At 43.0% G+C, this 17,085-nt stretch overlaps 1 protein-coding gene across 1 annotated transcript in view; it reads left to right on the top strand.

The window, feature by feature from the left end:
• Nucleotides 1–17,085, top strand: part of plcb1l (phospholipase C beta 1-like) — a 132,268-nt gene that overhangs the window by 70,858 nt on the left and 44,325 nt on the right. The window contains exons 4-9 of the mRNA XM_069687021.1: nt 3,206–3,346; nt 4,219–4,298; nt 6,705–6,758; nt 9,342–9,417; nt 11,729–11,829; nt 12,557–12,723. Of these exons, the coding sequence (XP_069543122.1) occupies nt 3,206–3,346; nt 4,219–4,298; nt 6,705–6,758; nt 9,342–9,417; nt 11,729–11,829; nt 12,557–12,723 (619 nt within the window). The remainder of the gene's footprint in view (nt 1–3,205; nt 3,347–4,218; nt 4,299–6,704; nt 6,759–9,341; nt 9,418–11,728; nt 11,830–12,556; nt 12,724–17,085) is intronic.

The following is a 17,085-nucleotide window of genomic DNA, read 5'->3' as shown; positions in this document are numbered from 1 at the left end:
CGCGGTAATAAACTAAATATGCATCTTTCTGTCGTCTCGCCGGTTCTCAGAAACCTTTCATCTTCGGCAGTCTGCCAGAGCATCCCTCAAAGGCTACTCGGGCTTAGTGTGTTTTAGCAAATTGAGAGTGGCTTTTTATGCTTTGATTGATGGTGGCGGGTTGTATTCAGAATGCGTAAGAGGACAGTGATGGATTCCCGCTCAAATCAGTGCTTTGTGCTCAATTGATTGGTGGTGGAGCCCAGGATTGTGTACCTCCAGCCTTCTGAGTTCGAGTTATCTGCAGATCTCACAACGCGAGAAACCTTTGTTTTAGCAGGCAAACAAAACTCCAGCACTCACAGATGCAGTAGTCCTCTTTTTTATTGTGGGCAGGAACAACAAGCGGTGATCAGCGTCATCTAATTAGCAGAATTCACTCTTTATATTTGCAGGTGGAGATAAAACACAAAGCAGGAAAGAGAATAAGAAGGCACTTAGAAAAACATTGTGATTTACAAACAATAACAAATTATAGGACCTCAGCTGAGGACATGTAGTCTATACCTAAAGGTAACATACATACAGCATGTATTAGGTAACAAGTTAAGAGCTATATTGCCCTGTTAGCCTATTTGTAACTTAAAATTTTCGTACAAACGTGAAGAAAAACACCCGTCAAATAGTTTTATTTATATGGAGAGAGAGAGAGAGATTTTCTGGGTCACGGAGGCGGGGTACACCCTTGACTGATCGCCAGTCAATCACTGACACAATCACTCACGCTCACATTCACACCTACGGGCATCACCCATGAAGCTAACGAGCATGTGTTTGGACTGTGGGAGGAAGCCGGAGTACCCGGAGGGAACCCACGTATGCACGGGGAGAACATGCGAACTTCGTCCTAACCGGAATTTGATCCGGGAACCTTCATGCAGCTTACACATATATATACTGTATTTATATGATATACTGTACCTATATCAGTTCTCAACCAAAGATCACTGGGGGTGTGCGAGGCTTTATCTGCACTGAGATTAAGTTTAGAATTGTACATGTTAAATAAAATCAATAAAAAAAATCTCTATTGAGAAAAAATATATTACATTGAAATATATACATGTATGCACAGATATATTTTTTTGATATACATTCATACATGCATGCAGAATGCCTACATCCACATTTTTAAATGTAACTAAAAGGGGTGTTTATTAAAATAACTAAAGATAACTTTGATAAACTAAAGAGCTACTGGCTGATTGGTGCTAATTTTTGCCAATAAAGATTTGGAATTAATAATTTTATTGTATTGGTGTACGTGTGTGCGGGCTTGGGGGGCTCAGCCTTTCTTAGATACAAGCAGGGGTGCAATCAAAGGTGTTATTGGAAGACTCATTTAATTTACATGACCAGGTCAAACAGCTGATTCATTGGGAGGATCTTCTATGCAATTTATTAAGTAACTTTTTTTTTTCTTTCCTTGGACGTGCCACCTGAAATGCCAGCATTGTTTTTTTTCCCACAATAATTCAGAGGACGACTTTATCTTCCCCTACCGTGCAGCCGACATAGCTGTTAACCTCTATTTTTGGCAGTGTGTACGGTTCTACTCCTCTACTCCTAATTACCTACTTTTTAAGAAAGAAGCTCACAGTGCAGCAACAAACTGTATCACTGCAAATGCTTACGTGAGGGACACACAGGCAGACAGACAGGGCAGAGAGATTCATCAACATGGAGAATTCACCACCTCAGAAAAGTTCAGCACAATAATACCGTGCGCCGCTGAGCAGCCGCAATGTGATTGGCTGGTGGGAGGGCCGTGGAGAGGACATTTATCAGGCTGACACAGGACACAATGCTCTTTGTTTGATTGGTAAAATTAGTGGGAGCTCATTTGCTTTCACTGCAAAATCCTTTACAGGCCCTTTTTTGTTGTGTTAATTAAGCCGGAGCGCCCGTTTTGTATGCCGCTTGCGTCGGGAGCCCCAAAGGAGAGAAAACGATCATTGTTATTCTTGTCGCGCACCTCAGAGGCATTGTGATTTGTTTTTATATGATTTGCACCAAAGATGGGGTGCTTAAATGTATATTTGCGAAAATTAGTTTGGTTTAGTTTCCCTCTCGTAATTATCTCTGCCGAATACAAATTCTTGAGAGTTTTTCTCAGTGAGGACTGAAGCGCTGCCAGCAGCCCATGTTTTGTTACAAAAGGCAGCAAACTCTTTGCAACAGACTCATTTAAGCGGCTACATTTGATTATGAAGGTTACAGGGATTTAAAGTTTATAAATGTTATTGCACTGCTCAAGGTGGAGATAATTTGTGCTCAGGAATTTGCATAACGTGTATCAGCATTTATAAAAACTTTTTCAGGGAGAGCTGCTTTTTAATGAATATTTGGTCCTGTGATGTTTGACCTGCTCCCGAGGTACAGCTGTGCATTCTTACCATCTTGCTGCAGTCTTTCAGACATTGGCTGAATTATAATAAGACTGTAGCATGTTTTTCAAACCAAAAACAAACTGGAAAGCAGCATTCAGGAGACATTAAGCTCTCAGGATTTGGAGAGCTCCATTCATAGTAAATCCCCTGCTGATATTATGCCATCCTTTGGGCTTTCAAACCGTAAAAGTCAACACATTGCACCTGTGAGTTCACCAGGGGTCATCCTTTCAATATCACTCCAACGCCTCCAGCTCCTTTGATTGCTTTACACTTGAAAAAATCTCAAATCACAGCGGCGGTTAACCTTGTTTGCTTCTCTCATAGCCTCTCATATGGAAGCTGCGATTCACACTGGGACCTGCCGGGGGTTGAAGAGTCTCACCTCGCTCCTCGCGCTGTCTGCTGATCTCTCATTAATCACTCAAATCAGCCGAGAGATGAGGTGTGAACAACTAAACGCTGGCAGGTCTGGTTTCAGTTCGGTGCATTCAGAGGGCGATTCAAATGAAATCAGGAGAAAACCTGACACAGAGCAGCACCGGCTCACTTCCTCAGAAAGAGCATAGCGTGTCATTTTCCATGGCCTGTTTTGTGTCATTTGCCTTTCCACTGAGGAGCCGGAGCTTGCTGGTGCTAAGGCGGGCTGGTCTGCAGCTTTCATGTCATCACAGGGGCTGATTTAGATCTGAAAATACCCAGCACACCTTGATGACTTTTTTAGTAATTAGATTTAGTGATGACAGATTTTTTTCCCCTCTTTCTCTCGTGTTCAGGAAGCGAAGCTGCGCGAGCTCCTGGACGTCAGCACCTTGGCGGGGAAGATGGAGAACAGGATGCTGATGGTGGTGAGCGGCACCGACATGGTCAACATCACATATTTGAACTTCATGGCCTTCACGGAGGAGACGGCTAAGGTAAACAACCTGCATGACATCAACAACTACACAAATTATCCTTGTACAAAGATGAAGCTAATGAATGTGACTGAAAACCTCATCCCTCCAGCTTTAATCAGCTCACTGTTTTAATTGAGTCATCTGTGTAATCAGTGCCAATGACATCTTTCAACCAAAAAGACAGCGGAAAGGTTTCCACTCAATAAAGTCTAGACGAGCAGTTAAACGACAATAAACACCAAACAGAAAAAGTAATTTGTTAATGTTGCAGAAATTAAATCTTTAAATGGCTGTTTGTTCTCTTGACAGGGAAAAGGGTTAATTAAAATGATGAAAAGGCTGCGTAACAATAATGCGATCAGATAAAAACAGGTTCCAATTTACTCCTGGAGTTAGGAGGTTTATGAGGGCGCCATTTCTCTGTTACTACATGGTGTGGAGCGCGAGGCCCAGTGTCCACGAACAAAGTATCCAGAGCCGTATCGATAGAGAGTCACGTCAGTGGAGGTCCAAAATGCTCCATGATCCGCCATAGCTATGTCGGAACTCTCTCTCTCTACGGCTGTGAAAGTACCGTCACTCAGTCAGTCACATACAGACCCATGTGTAGGGCTGACCCCGGCGGCCAGCCAAAAAGACACTGGCGCTCAGATTGCACCAACCATCTGTTCCAATTCAAGTAGACATTAACAGTATACCCACATGTATGAACTAACAGCTTAATTTATTCCTAACACACAGCTATAGTAACACATTTCAACCCCCTTGTGAAGTCAAAGTGCTTTAGGGTTTATAACTAACTCAATGTGTGTTTGTGTTTGTGTGTGTGTGTGTGTGTGTGTGTGTGTGTGTGTGTGTGTGTGTGTGTGTGTGTGTGTTATTTCCTGCAGGAATGGGCAGAGGAGCTGTTCAAACTGGCGTCCAACCTCCTGGTGCAGAACATGTCAAGAGAAGCCTGCCTGGAGAAAGCGTATGTCATCCACACACACATGCATGCTACACCAAAATACACACACACAAGCAGCTGCACAAAAAAATGTAAATCCACAATCCAGAAGATAAATATGAAAATGAGTTCTCCAAAAAAGGTGTCAGTCATCACAAGCTGCACAACAGGTGTGTGCTGTCTCTTACATAAAGAGAAACAGCAGCAGAAAGCAAATGAGGCCACAGTGCTCCTATTGCACAACTATACACAGTGTGTTTACTTACAAATGCATGAAAAAACAGACTTGTAACATGCACGTAACTGCACCAAGTATGCAGGAGCACACCATAAACCCTGCAGCACAAACACGCACACCTTCATGTATACACCCCTGTGCGTATGGGCTGCACTGAACCGACACACGCACACAAACAGGATGGAAGGAGTTGCTTTTCACAGCTCCTCGAGGCGGCCTGAGGGTCTCAGTTTATAAAGGTCATTTCACCTCGCATGGATGCAGAGAAAAAAACAGGACAGGAAGCGAGAAGGTGAATAAAGAACACAGTTGGAAACATGTAGTTCATGAACCTGACTGTGCATCTCAGCGGGTTTATATGTGACAGTATGAGCCTATATTTTTCTCCCATTAAAAACATGTGTTAGTGGATCTTTGACCTGAACTTGCTTTGGTGGCAAAGTGTGAAAGAGGAGTCTCCCTTTTATCTTCTCTGTTCCATAAATCACCTCTACCCCTCATCGGCACGTTAGCCTCTTTGTCCCTTTCAGACAGATTTTAGCATCAATCGCTCTCACACCACCTCTGATCCTGTGTAATAACTGTGTCTAATGGCTTTCACCAACACGTTCGTATCGATCTGATTGGAGCCCACACACTGATCTACGGCTCACAACGGATTTATGTGCCTGAGCGAAGCTCCTGCAGAGTCAACCTGAATATGATTCTGCTGTATTGTGTTGAGAGAATACCCTCGGGCTGTGTTTGGTGACAACTCCCAGCTTCCCAATGTTTATCAGCGAACAGAAGCCATTAAGTTGCACCCCTGAGGAGGCTAATTGACTTATGAGACAATAAAAGTGGCCATCGACCACATTGTACACACAGAGTTGAATGGGATTGAACAGAGTGAGTTTCACAGTCACGCTGGCTGCTCACAGCGAACGTTTTACTGCACTACTTGCTCACAATAAGGTGATTCTTTGTCATACTTCTACAACACCATCCCCAGTGATGGTTTCTTGCATGTGGTTAATACCCATTGATAGCTCTCATGGCTGTGATACATTTTTCTGCAGTGTAGACGAGCAACAGGAAACAAAAGAGAACACGGCACGTCTTTATATTGCGGCTGATGTCCTCTGAGATAAATGCAATACGGCTGACGCCACATGCACTTGCTTTGTGCATCAATGATGAGTCAGTTTTTTGCGTTTCACCCTTATGCCAAAGGAATAAGTGGATGCGCAGGAGTAAGTATTTCAATTACCATAGGTGAAATGGAAACTGACCTCCTTGATTTAGCATTAACTAGACAGGGAAAGTAGAGACAGAGGGGAGGGAGAGAGTCAGACAGAAGAGGAGAAAGTAGTAAAGGAGACAGATGTAAATAATCTGTTTTCCCCGACTCGTCTTCATAAATAATACAGGCTGATGTAAGGCAGATGAGGAAACACCTCTTCTCTCTCATTCTTTCCTCACCCTTGAGCCCTAAATCTGCCTTTTCTTCTCCCCCTTATTTTCCAAATTCAGCCTTGTGTTGCAGTGTTTCAGTGACGTCAGCTGTTGTCAACTAGCTCTCCCTCTACCAACACTCATTGTCTTTCCCCTCACATTTCCCTCTATCAGAGAAAAAAAGACCTCAGACACACACTAAAAAAAAAACAGTCTGGTCCTGTTAACCATTACAGTCATCGGTGACTTTGCCTGTGGCAGCCGGCCTGCCCTATGAAGTGGACACCGTAATGGATATTAATTATTAGCCAGCAGCCACTTAAAGCCCAGCCTGTAATGATGGCTCCTGTTGCAGCGGAGCTATTTTTAGCCCAGGCTGCGCTGCCTGTGTTGCTGCTGCATGGCTCTGTGCTGCCAATGCAAGGCTTCCAGGGATTAGCCACAATTTGAACCTCTCATGTAAACACAGCCGCATATTCATGGTGTGTACAGAGACAGCTCTACACAGTCAGCTCTACACAGTCAGCCTGCAGCTAAAGAGACAAGTGTGCATTTCACCACACTGACGCCTGATGCATGTACTGTCGTATTGATTTGCAAACTCACTCATAGACAGACATGACGAATAGTTATGGACACATTCATCAGTCTAACATGTGAACTCAAGCACACACACAAAAAGGGATTACATTGGTACTTTACCCAGAAGTACTTCTGATTGCATGTTGTGTAAGTTGTGTTTGCTCTGTCCAATGCAGATACGTTCGGCTGAAGCTGCAGCTCAACCCCGAGGGCCGAATCCCCGTCAAGAAGTAAGTCTCTCTGACTCATCCTCCTCTCCCCTACCACCTCCCTGCTCTTTTGATCAATGCATCCCTTCCTCTGCCTTTTCTCGCTACTATCAGCATCTGTACATTCTCCTTGTTTATGGGGGCATTTATGAGAATTCGCTTCCCCACCCTCCTGTCGTTGCATTGCTCCCTTTTATTACTTTCATATCTCTTCTGCTCCGGAGTAACATTTTCTCCTTCATTTCTCATCTGTCGTTTCCTCTATCTGTAAAGAACCCACCTTTATTGATTCGTGCACGAGTGTGTGCGTTGTGAAGTAGCATGCCTTTGCCAAACCTCGTTTATCTCTGTCACTGACTTCAGCCCAAAATGTGTGAGATGTGTGTGGGAATTTCCTCTCAGTTTCTCTTCTGTGGCAGTTTGTCATCATCTCATTGAAAATCCAACTCTCTCCATCGTCGTTAGTCAAGTTGAGCTTTCAGGCGGGCACCAGTGAACTTCTGCGATAACCTCCCTCGGAGCCGCGGAGGAAAACCAGTGGGTGTCAGCACAGTGAGGCAGAGAGACGCTCCTTGCCGTTTAGGGAATTAACCTCCTAGCTGGAAGGACATGTCAGCTTGACTAATGTCAGCTTGACTCTGCTCTCCCACTGAGCATACAGTACACGCTCATGGATCTGCACAGGCATACCTCTGCATGTAATTAAAGCAGGCTGTGGCCAGCGGAAACAGACCGAAACAGCCGGCGGTAGCTGTAACAACACTGGAGATAATGCAATAAATCGCATTTATTGTCTATATACACTGGAATAAAACAGAGGACAGTAGCCCGACCACGCACACACACTGTCTCTCTCTACTCTCTGATGACTAATGAGGCCGGGCAGCATATTATCAGTGTTCGGTGAGAAGCAAGAATCCAAAACAAATTGGAAAATCTGAAAAATACAGCGTTCACGAAGCTGAAAAAAAAGTTGGCTGTATAAAACAGGAGGCGTTTAGATAAATGATTTCCAAAGGATGATGAACATATGATCGAAACTGGAACTATTTTATCTGCGTGAGACACGAGCCCCGCTTTGCAACTGGTGAGGCAGGATGAGTGGAGTTACAAGTAGTGTGTAAGAAAGCGTGATATGATAATGATAATGTAACTGATCATTGTAATGGTGATGACTATGTTAATGATAATGATAAGAAGAAACGACAACAATGAAGCTTAATGTGCTCATCTCTGCGAACATGTTTGCGGTTGGTTTGTTTTTATAAAGGATCACAAACATTAGCACATTATTGATGTACATAGGCAGTTTCCATCTGTAGATCAGACTGTGTGAACAGCATCATTCAAACCAGTGTGTTTTGCATTATGTAGACTATTTTCTTCTTAAATGGAAATGTTTATGTGAGGGATAATGTGTAGTGAGCAGGTTGTTACAGCAGAATGGAAACCCTTCAGGGTGAGACACCTGCTCACGCTGTAACAACCTGCTATTCATTTGGGAAATATTTAATTAATTTAAAAATGATTATATTTCTTTTTTCTGTTTAAAAATAGTCTGTTACAATCACAGTGAGAGCTGCGTCCATAACTTTGTGTTTTAAAATGAGCTAACTTAATATTACTCAGAATAAATTAAGCTAAGTTAGCTGTTTGTACTCACATTAAAATGAACTAAGCCCGCTGTTTGTACTCACATTAAATGGAGCTAAGCTAGCTGTTTTTACTGAGAATAACATGAGCTAAGCTAGCTGTTTTTACTCACAGTAAAATGAGCTACGCTAGCTGTTTTTATTCCCAGTAAAATGAGCTAAGCTAGCTGTTGTTTTCCGCTCTGTAAACAAACCAATGTCAAATTTACCGGCCTTCTTTCGGCGGATTGATATGAGTACATATAGTCCTCCGGATTGTGTGATTAGAGCTGAATCCCTACCAACGGTCTGTTCTTCATAATAACGGTCTGTTATCGAGGAATAACAGACCTCGGAATGCCGTAATTAACAAATCAGAATTAAGTATTTAACACAGCCACACATGTAATAACAGGTGAATATTGCTGTACTTTTCTCACTAATGTAGATCTGCTGCGATTTACACCAACATATGCTTTAATCTAAGTGAGGGTGGACAAAATATAAAGAAAAGAAAGTTGCTCTCCAAAACATTTGGAATGGATTCCAATGATGGAAAATGGATTAAAACCTTCATGAATATTAGATTTATTGCAGGGCTGTTATATTACACTGGATTAGTTTTAGTTCTCTGTACTTTTTTATTTCTCCCCACTTTGTCTCTGCACTTTTTATTCTGTATTAATTACATCTTCATTTTTCATCTTGGCATTACCTTTGTCTCACTTTTGTCTTCAGTTTGTGATCGCTCTCTCCTCTTCTCTTCTTACTTTCTCTTTGTGCTTTTATCCGTGTTACCGTCTGCGGCTGCTGGAGCAGAACTTTCTCACAGGATACCCTTAATAAGTATCAATTAAAAGCTGTGATGAATTCATCATTTTGACACATAGGATCTGAGTGAAAAGTCCTCTCTCTCGCTCTGTGTGGTATTTTCTGTGATTACTCGTAAAAGCGTGTTTTTGTTTCCCCGCAGTATCTTCAGGATGTTCTCGGCAGACAGGAAGCGAGTGGAGACGGCCCTGGAAAACTGCAACCTCCCTTCTGGCAGAGTGAGACACCAAAATATTGTCTCCTCATACTTCCCCTTTCTCTGAACCCGCTTCTGTCTGTGTCTGCCTCTTTTATCTCCTCTCTCCATCCATCCGTCTGTCCCTCATCATTCAGCTCATTCTCTGTTCTCCTGAAACTGCACCTGATTGCTGCTTTGCTCATTTGTTTGGAGCCGTATTTCCTGGATGCCTACTTGACTTCTCACTCAGAACTGATTTAGCCTTGGTTCTAATGAAACAAATAGACCCACCGGGAGCAATAGAGATGACAAAAGCTGTTTTATCTGTACCTCAGTCAGGTACCACGAGAGAGAAGCTGCTCCCTCATGCATAGAGGTGTAAACAGTCCCCCAACACAGCAAACAATCTCTGTTTTCCAGCACTGGGAAGCAATTTACATGTTTAGAAGTAAGAAAATGCAGTTTAATGCAGTTCTGAACACATGCTGAAACATATGCACATACAGCTGGGCTGAAACGCCGCAGCTCTAATGAATAGCTTCTGAATACAATCAGTATAAACACATTAATACACAGGAATACAAACACAGAAACAAGCTATATATAATTGGCGCAGGGAGAGAGAGCAGGAGGTAAGAAGGTGTTGCAGTATGAAAGTCTGGTGGGATTTGCTGTTGTTCCAGCGCGCAAGTAATTACAGCTAAACGATAGTGCTGTTAATCCCTCATACACACACATTTGCGGGCAAGAGCGCATACACACCGCAGCTCGCACCAAGGTCTTTAGAGTGACTCATTGAGTTTGAGCAGGGCTCGACTTGCATCCCTTTCCCTCTGCGCCTCCTCCCTCATCTACCTCCTTCCTGAAACTCTCTGGTTCTGCTCTGTTTAGTTCAGGCACAATGCTTTCTGCTGAGCGTGCTGTGTCTTCATCACACCTGTTTGGCTCTGATAGCTCTATAAGGAGCCCATGCGGCTGCAGCTTTATTTGTTAAAGTCAAGGTGCAAGTTGCAGGAAGTCATCTTTTGGTAATTATTTACATATGAGATGTGTGGAGTGTAATCACTTTTCAGAGGGAGACTAGAGGTAAAGTGAGCTGTAGAACATCCAATAGCATAGAAAGATGAGCTCTATACAAGTCAGTGGGCTCCATGATGAACCAAGTCACTCAACTTTGTGAGTATAGCGCCTTTCATACAAACAATTAGCCAAAGGTGCTTCACATAGGAGCAAACAGGCGGAAAATAAGGAACAGAAATTGATAACAGCTTACAGCATGTGCAGAACTGTGCTGCACCAAGCCCTGGCAACACATCACTCCCACCCTCATCCACCTTCACTGGCTCCTGGTCAGGTCCCACACCTCCTATAAAATCCTCCCTCTCACCTACAAATCCCTCCATGCCCTGGCCCCAGAGTACCTTTCCGACCCCGTCCCGGAGTCTGCGATCCTCAGACACGGGCCTGCTCAAAATTCCCCACAGCCGCCTGCGGACTTTTGGCGAGAGAGCCTTCAGTGTGGCAGCCCCCTCCCCCACCCTCTTGAACTCTCTCCATATTGAGATCCGCAACAATGATAAACACCTAATAAAAATTACTCCAAATTAAAAGCCCTGATTAAAAACATCTTTGAAAAGGTTTTCAATATTATTTAAGCATTACAGACAGAGCATGCCATTTTGATCTCCATAAGCAGACGCTTCCAATTTATTCTCGAGTAGCACTTACAACTGATTCACAACAACTTGTCTGATCACATTTTTTTTTGGATTTATAGTGTAGCGTTGCGGGGTAGCTAGACTGATGGAGGAAGAATGAGGAACCCCGAACTCCCACTTTAACATAGCTTTGTAAAAATAACTCCCTCTTCCCTCCCCCGAAACTACTTCTCAGTCAATTACACACTGTGGTGCACCCCTCCCTCAATAAACAACTGCAAAACAACAACAAACATAAACAGGAACTTACACCCAGCATTACAATAGTTCAAAGATGAGTCTTGATAGTCTGCCATCCTCTTCAGGAGAAAACATCTGTTTGATGAAACAGTTGTAAAAGCCTCAAAAGAATTGATTCTGTGTTTTGCATTATATGCATAGAATTGACTTCACTCGTGTCCATACATACATAACAGAGTTAACACATTCATCTTGAGCAGCCAGTTTGCTTAAGGTATGCAAAGCTTAGAAAAAGTTAAAGATGCACAAGGCCAAACTTTATCCTCGCCTGTACTTATGAGTTTTGTTCCTGCACCCACTCAATGCACTGAAAACAGAATTGCATGTATGTACAGTGCGTGTGTGTGTGTATGCATATGTATGTGAACTTGTTGTTGCTGCTCTCTGCTGCAGAGTGACTCCATCCCCCAGGAAGATTTCACTCCAGAGGTGTACAACATGTTCCTCAGCAACATCTGCCCACGATCTGAGCTGGACCACATCTTCGCTGACGTGTAAGAGCCGTGTTTCCCTCGGTTGTATTTGCCTTTACCTAAGTCTGTTTTCTTTTCAATGTCCAAAGAATACAGTGATTCTAGAGGAAGTTAATTGAAAAACATTGGGGTGATTTTGATTTGACCAGACATGCAGCAATATGATGGCTGCCATCCGTGATATTTAAGTTCTCACAGGTTCAAGACACCTGCTTTCACCCATTAGATTCATCATAAGCGGTTAATTAGTACAGGAAAGCCTCCTGTAAAGGCTGAGGTTGTGACTCCTCGTGCCTGGCACTGCGGCCCCCTTGTGCTGCAGAGGCAGATCTGCCCCTTTGGCCCAGAGGGACTCAGACCATCAGCCGAGGCAGCGTGCCAGCTCGACCGGGGCCACTCAAAGTCATAGATTTTAATCACAGTTAAGTGAGACGGCATGAGAGCCAAGAGGATATGGAGATGATAATTTAGAGCAACAGGTTTCGATATGAAAGGCGTTTTAATCAAATCTCATAATTTACTCAACACAACGTTCAATCCTCTGCTCCTCTGCGATTCTGTTGCTCTCCCTCTACACGTCTCTTTAATTACCACTCCTCCCCTCCATCGCCGTCTCCTCCTTTCTCTTATCTCACTTTTAGAATTCTGTCTCGCGCTCACGCTTCGCTTAGAAACCCTCCCATGTTTATCGTCTTTTCCCTTGTTGCATCCCCACCGCTCACATTATCCTCTTGTTTTCTCTTCTCAGGGGGGCCAAGAGTCGTCCATTCCTCACCGTGGAGCAGATGACAGAGTTTATTAACAGTAAACAGCGAGACCCTCGTCTGAATGAGATACTCTACCCGCCGCTCAAACCAGAACAGGTCCAGCTGCTGGTGGACAAGTATGAGCCCAATGATTCGCTGGCACAGAAAGGTCAGTGGTTCAAATATCTGTCAGTACAAACAAGCACAACATTATCCCTTACATAAACACAAGGACATAAGACACAGTCTACACCTACTTATTACATAAGGTGCCCGTGTAATAAGCACACAGATGTACGCAACATCTTCCAACCCTTTAAAGTTCCCCTCTCCCTCTACTCCAGCCCCCACCACCATAGCAACACTCTGAAAGTGAAGGGACATGGTGGGGTGCCAAGGAACGGAATGTTAGAAATCTGTCACACACACACACACACACACACACACACACACACACACACAGAAAACACCAGACACCAGCGCCAAAATGTTTCATCCACACAAAAAAGTGCTGAACTTAACAGAGAATATTCCCCTGTCATTTCATTTTCAAGAATAAGAGTCCATGACTTGAATCCTTAATATGAGAGAGAGAGTCTGAAGGAAAGAGCAGATAGAGAGAGGGAGGTGTGTGTGTGTGTTTTGTGCTTCAGGAGAGCTTGAACAAATAGCAAGTGGCAAGTGGAGTGGAGCAGAGAAGTTATTCGGCGGTGTTAAACACTGTTACGTAATCACGTGCAACTTTCTCTTTACCTTCATATATCACGGCTGTGGCTCACCGGGAGAGTCGGTCGTCTCTCAATCAGAAGGTTGGGGGTTCGATCTCTGACTGCAACAGTCACATGACACTAAACCAAGGTGGCATAGCCATCGGATATGAATGTGTATAGATCTGATTGGAGCCATCAGTGTGAGAATGTGTGTGAAAGGGTGAATGAGACATGTAGTGTAAGATTAGAAAAGTGCTATATAAGTACAGACCATTTACCATTTACAAAAAAAGGGCTTATTGTTAATCTTTATATAAATATTTATGTAATCTTTATATAGATTTGCTTATTCCCTGTTTGGCAGAGACATAAAGGAGCCACCACTCTCATATCAGTTTGTCTCATATCAAAGTACAACCAACAGCCAGTTAGCTTCGCTTAGCTTAGCACAAAGACTTGGATCAGGGGCAACCAGCTCTCCAGGCACTGTCTCAAGGTAACAAAAACTTCCCATTGGCAGCTGTAAAGCTCTTTAGTTAAATCTTTATATCTCGTTTTTGCGTTTAGTGTAAACACAGTAGTTTGCTGTTTCATTGGAGGGTAATGAGCTGGACTCTCTCCAGTCTAGGAGTAGTTATCAGGCAAAGTGTTTCTGTGTTGTCCTAATTTGCTTAATGCTACCTGGTCAAAACAATTGCTTGTATTTTTGCCCTTTTGCATGTGTCACAACCACATTTATTTACCTGTTAAAACCTAATATCCAAAGGGGCGCTGGTTTAGCTCAGTTGATAGAGCAGGCGTCCCATATACAGAGGCTACAGTCCTCGACGTCATCCCCCACTCTCTACTCCCCACATTTCCTGTCTCACTTTAACTATCCTATCAAATAAAGACAAAAGCTAAAACAACATAGATAAAGATAATCACCACGAAAATACTCGTGAATCTACACGTTTCAAAGTACATCACCAATAAGATTTAGGTTTAGTATTAGAGCCGAGTGGCACAGAATTATTTATAAACAGCCAAGATGGATGAGCGCAGGGGATCCAATGCTCCTGGACATGTTGTGCTTTCATGTTGTCAAAAACTGGAGAACATCCCACCTCACATATCAGGCATCGAGGTCGGGTAAGTGCCAATTCAAATTTCATCCCTGCTGGAAAGCCTGTTACACAAGTGTGCCAAACTGGGTGACTTACTTTACACCGTGTTATGTTTACTCCGAGGCAAATCACTGGGTGATTTTTTTTCATTATGTTACATAAAAGCATTTTGGAAACACATCAAAAGGGTTGGAAATGCAAACTCTGAGTGTGTTTGATTAGTTCTTTCTTTGCATTCACACAGTGAATTCCCTCCTTTATGGCCTAGAAAGCATTAAAAGATGTCTTTAAAGGTTTTAATCAGGAGCTACTTTACATTTATTTTTAATGTCTTTTTTATTAAATAGTACCTTGCGTTGTTTCCTAAGCAGCAACAATAAGCACTGCTGACGCTTCAAAATACAATGATCATATGATTATATACCGGACTATTGTTCCTTTAATGCAGATCTGAAGTTCAGTACACAGGTGAATATATTTACAACTTTTAAACAGCAAACAAAAAGTCTTGCGGCTCTTATTACACAGAATTTAAAACTGCTAATCTTTCACGCCAGAAGAGGTTGTTTATGTAAAAACCTGTTTAGCACATTATTATTATGCCAATCACATTTTATGACTGATCACACTAAATCTAAAAAGACCCCAAATGACTCAGAAGCAGAGCCGCAGTGCCACTTTAATAAACCCTCCTGAGTGAAGTACCTTTTTTCAAACGTGTGACAAATTTTTCACGGGTGCCTAAATTAGACCAAATGAGTCTTTAAACCACTTTTAAGTGTCCCGTTTGACCGCCCGGCGTTTGACTCTGATCACAGCGATGTGCTCGCACTGTGATGTTGTGGTTTCATCCTGTCCCAGGCTCTCTGGACGAGTGCCCTTCTCTGTCCCGGTGACAGATTTCCCCATGTGAAGTATTTATCTAGCCGGAGGAAGTGCTGCCATCTGCTCTGCAGAGGGGTCCAGGGCTCCACATGCTACCTTCACACACAGTCACGCACATAAACACACTTCTTCCTCTTTCAAGGACACTCGCACATGCATGGGGAAATGTACGTAGGAGGTTATGTGCATACTAAGGATGTGCTTTTAGACTGAAAGAGCATCAGTTATGCACACAGGAAGTATGAAGAAATGCAAACGCCTAAATTCGGTCCCTCCAGGATTTCACAGACATTTTCTGCGATTGTTGCAGCCTAAAATGCCTGATTTCGTGGCAGCTTTTAAAAACTGTTTATGGCTTTTTTTTTGTGTGACACCTCACACATTCACTGTGAGCGACTGGGACAAACACTCAGATGAAGCCATCTATTGTCTGAGAGAGCTGTTTGTCTTCTTACTATGACTATCACACTATTTGAAATCAGCGCTGACACAAACATCAGTAACACAGCCTCTGATTGGTCAGTCGACTCAACACAGAGCATCAGAAAAAAGCTAACTGGATGGCTAACAGTTCACAGAAACATGGATAAATGATTGTAGGAAGACATCGAGTGTAGGATTTATTGTTATGGATTCACTGTATGGAATCTTCTTACAGACACTGTAGGTGGAGGCCGGATTAGGGAGCTCATGAAAGAGAGACGACCACACCGGAGCCTCCTTAACTCGGATCAGCTGTCTGCTTCACAGCAACAACAAGTGTGCAGCAAGCAGCATTGCAAACATATTTAAAGGGGGGGTATTATGCTAATTTCAAGCTTCATATTTCACTCTTTGATACCTGTGGAATAGCTTAGCATAATTTACAGTAAAAAAAACAAACCTAGTTTTTCTCACACTGTGCAGGCCCTCATACAGCCTCTGCCTGAAACGACTCAGCTCTGTCCCTTTAAGAAACCTCGCCCTTACAAGCCCACATTCTTCTGATTGGCCAGCTCTCTGTGATGTCACAAAGTGCAGCGTGTAGAAAAAGCAGTGTGAAACCTGGCGTTCACAGCAGCCTCCAGACTGAGCTGAGAAACCAGGGGATTACTCCAACATACTTTTACTGACAGATTTGAAACTTCACCCACGTTAAGTCTGGACATCCAACATTGTAACATTACATATATATGTGTCTTTATGTGAAACAGCAAAATGTATACAACATTGCAGACCTCAGGATCAATATTTTGAATATCAAAGAAGTAAGCTTGGTGACATAAATGTCTTTATGTGTGTGGGGAAATAGGATGATTGGTCAAATTTGCAGAAAAGTTGCAGCAAATGGACAAAATTGCAAGGTTGGGATAAAGTTGCGGCAATTGGTTGAATTTGCATGAATTTCCGGGAATACAACAACGCAACTTGCTGGAGGATCTGTAAATTGGACGTAGTGGACAAATAGCTTGTGTAATTTAGGGAGAACAAAGCAATAAACAGTTACTTTACTTTTCTCTACTGCTCACTCTCTTGCACTGTCTTTGCCTCCACATTGGATTGTGTGAGTATGGTACCTCTCAGTCCTCTCTTTTGTGCTCTATCATTGTCTTCACTACATTAGTCAGTGCTCAAATGTTCCGACACATTTTGAATACAGATGAACAATATGCAAAATGAAAGAAGACACTTAAAGGTTCCTTCACTCAGGCCGTGTGGCTGCCTGCACATCATCGCCTATTCATCTTGTGTGATTGTAGAGAAGAAGCTCTTTGCCAGATTGTGTCCACACACCCACTTACAGGCTCTCATTAAATTCATTTACACTGCAGCTCCCTCTCAGCTCCACAG

This window comes from Semicossyphus pulcher, unplaced genomic scaffold (assembly GCF_022749685.1).
Source record: "Semicossyphus pulcher isolate SPU_LCO1_2020_fin unplaced genomic scaffold, fSemPul1.0.p SCAF_11, whole genome shotgun sequence".
Classification (NCBI taxonomy): domain Eukaryota; kingdom Metazoa; phylum Chordata; class Actinopteri; order Labriformes; family Labridae; genus Semicossyphus; species Semicossyphus pulcher.
This window is presented reverse-complemented; position numbering and strand designations above follow the sequence as displayed.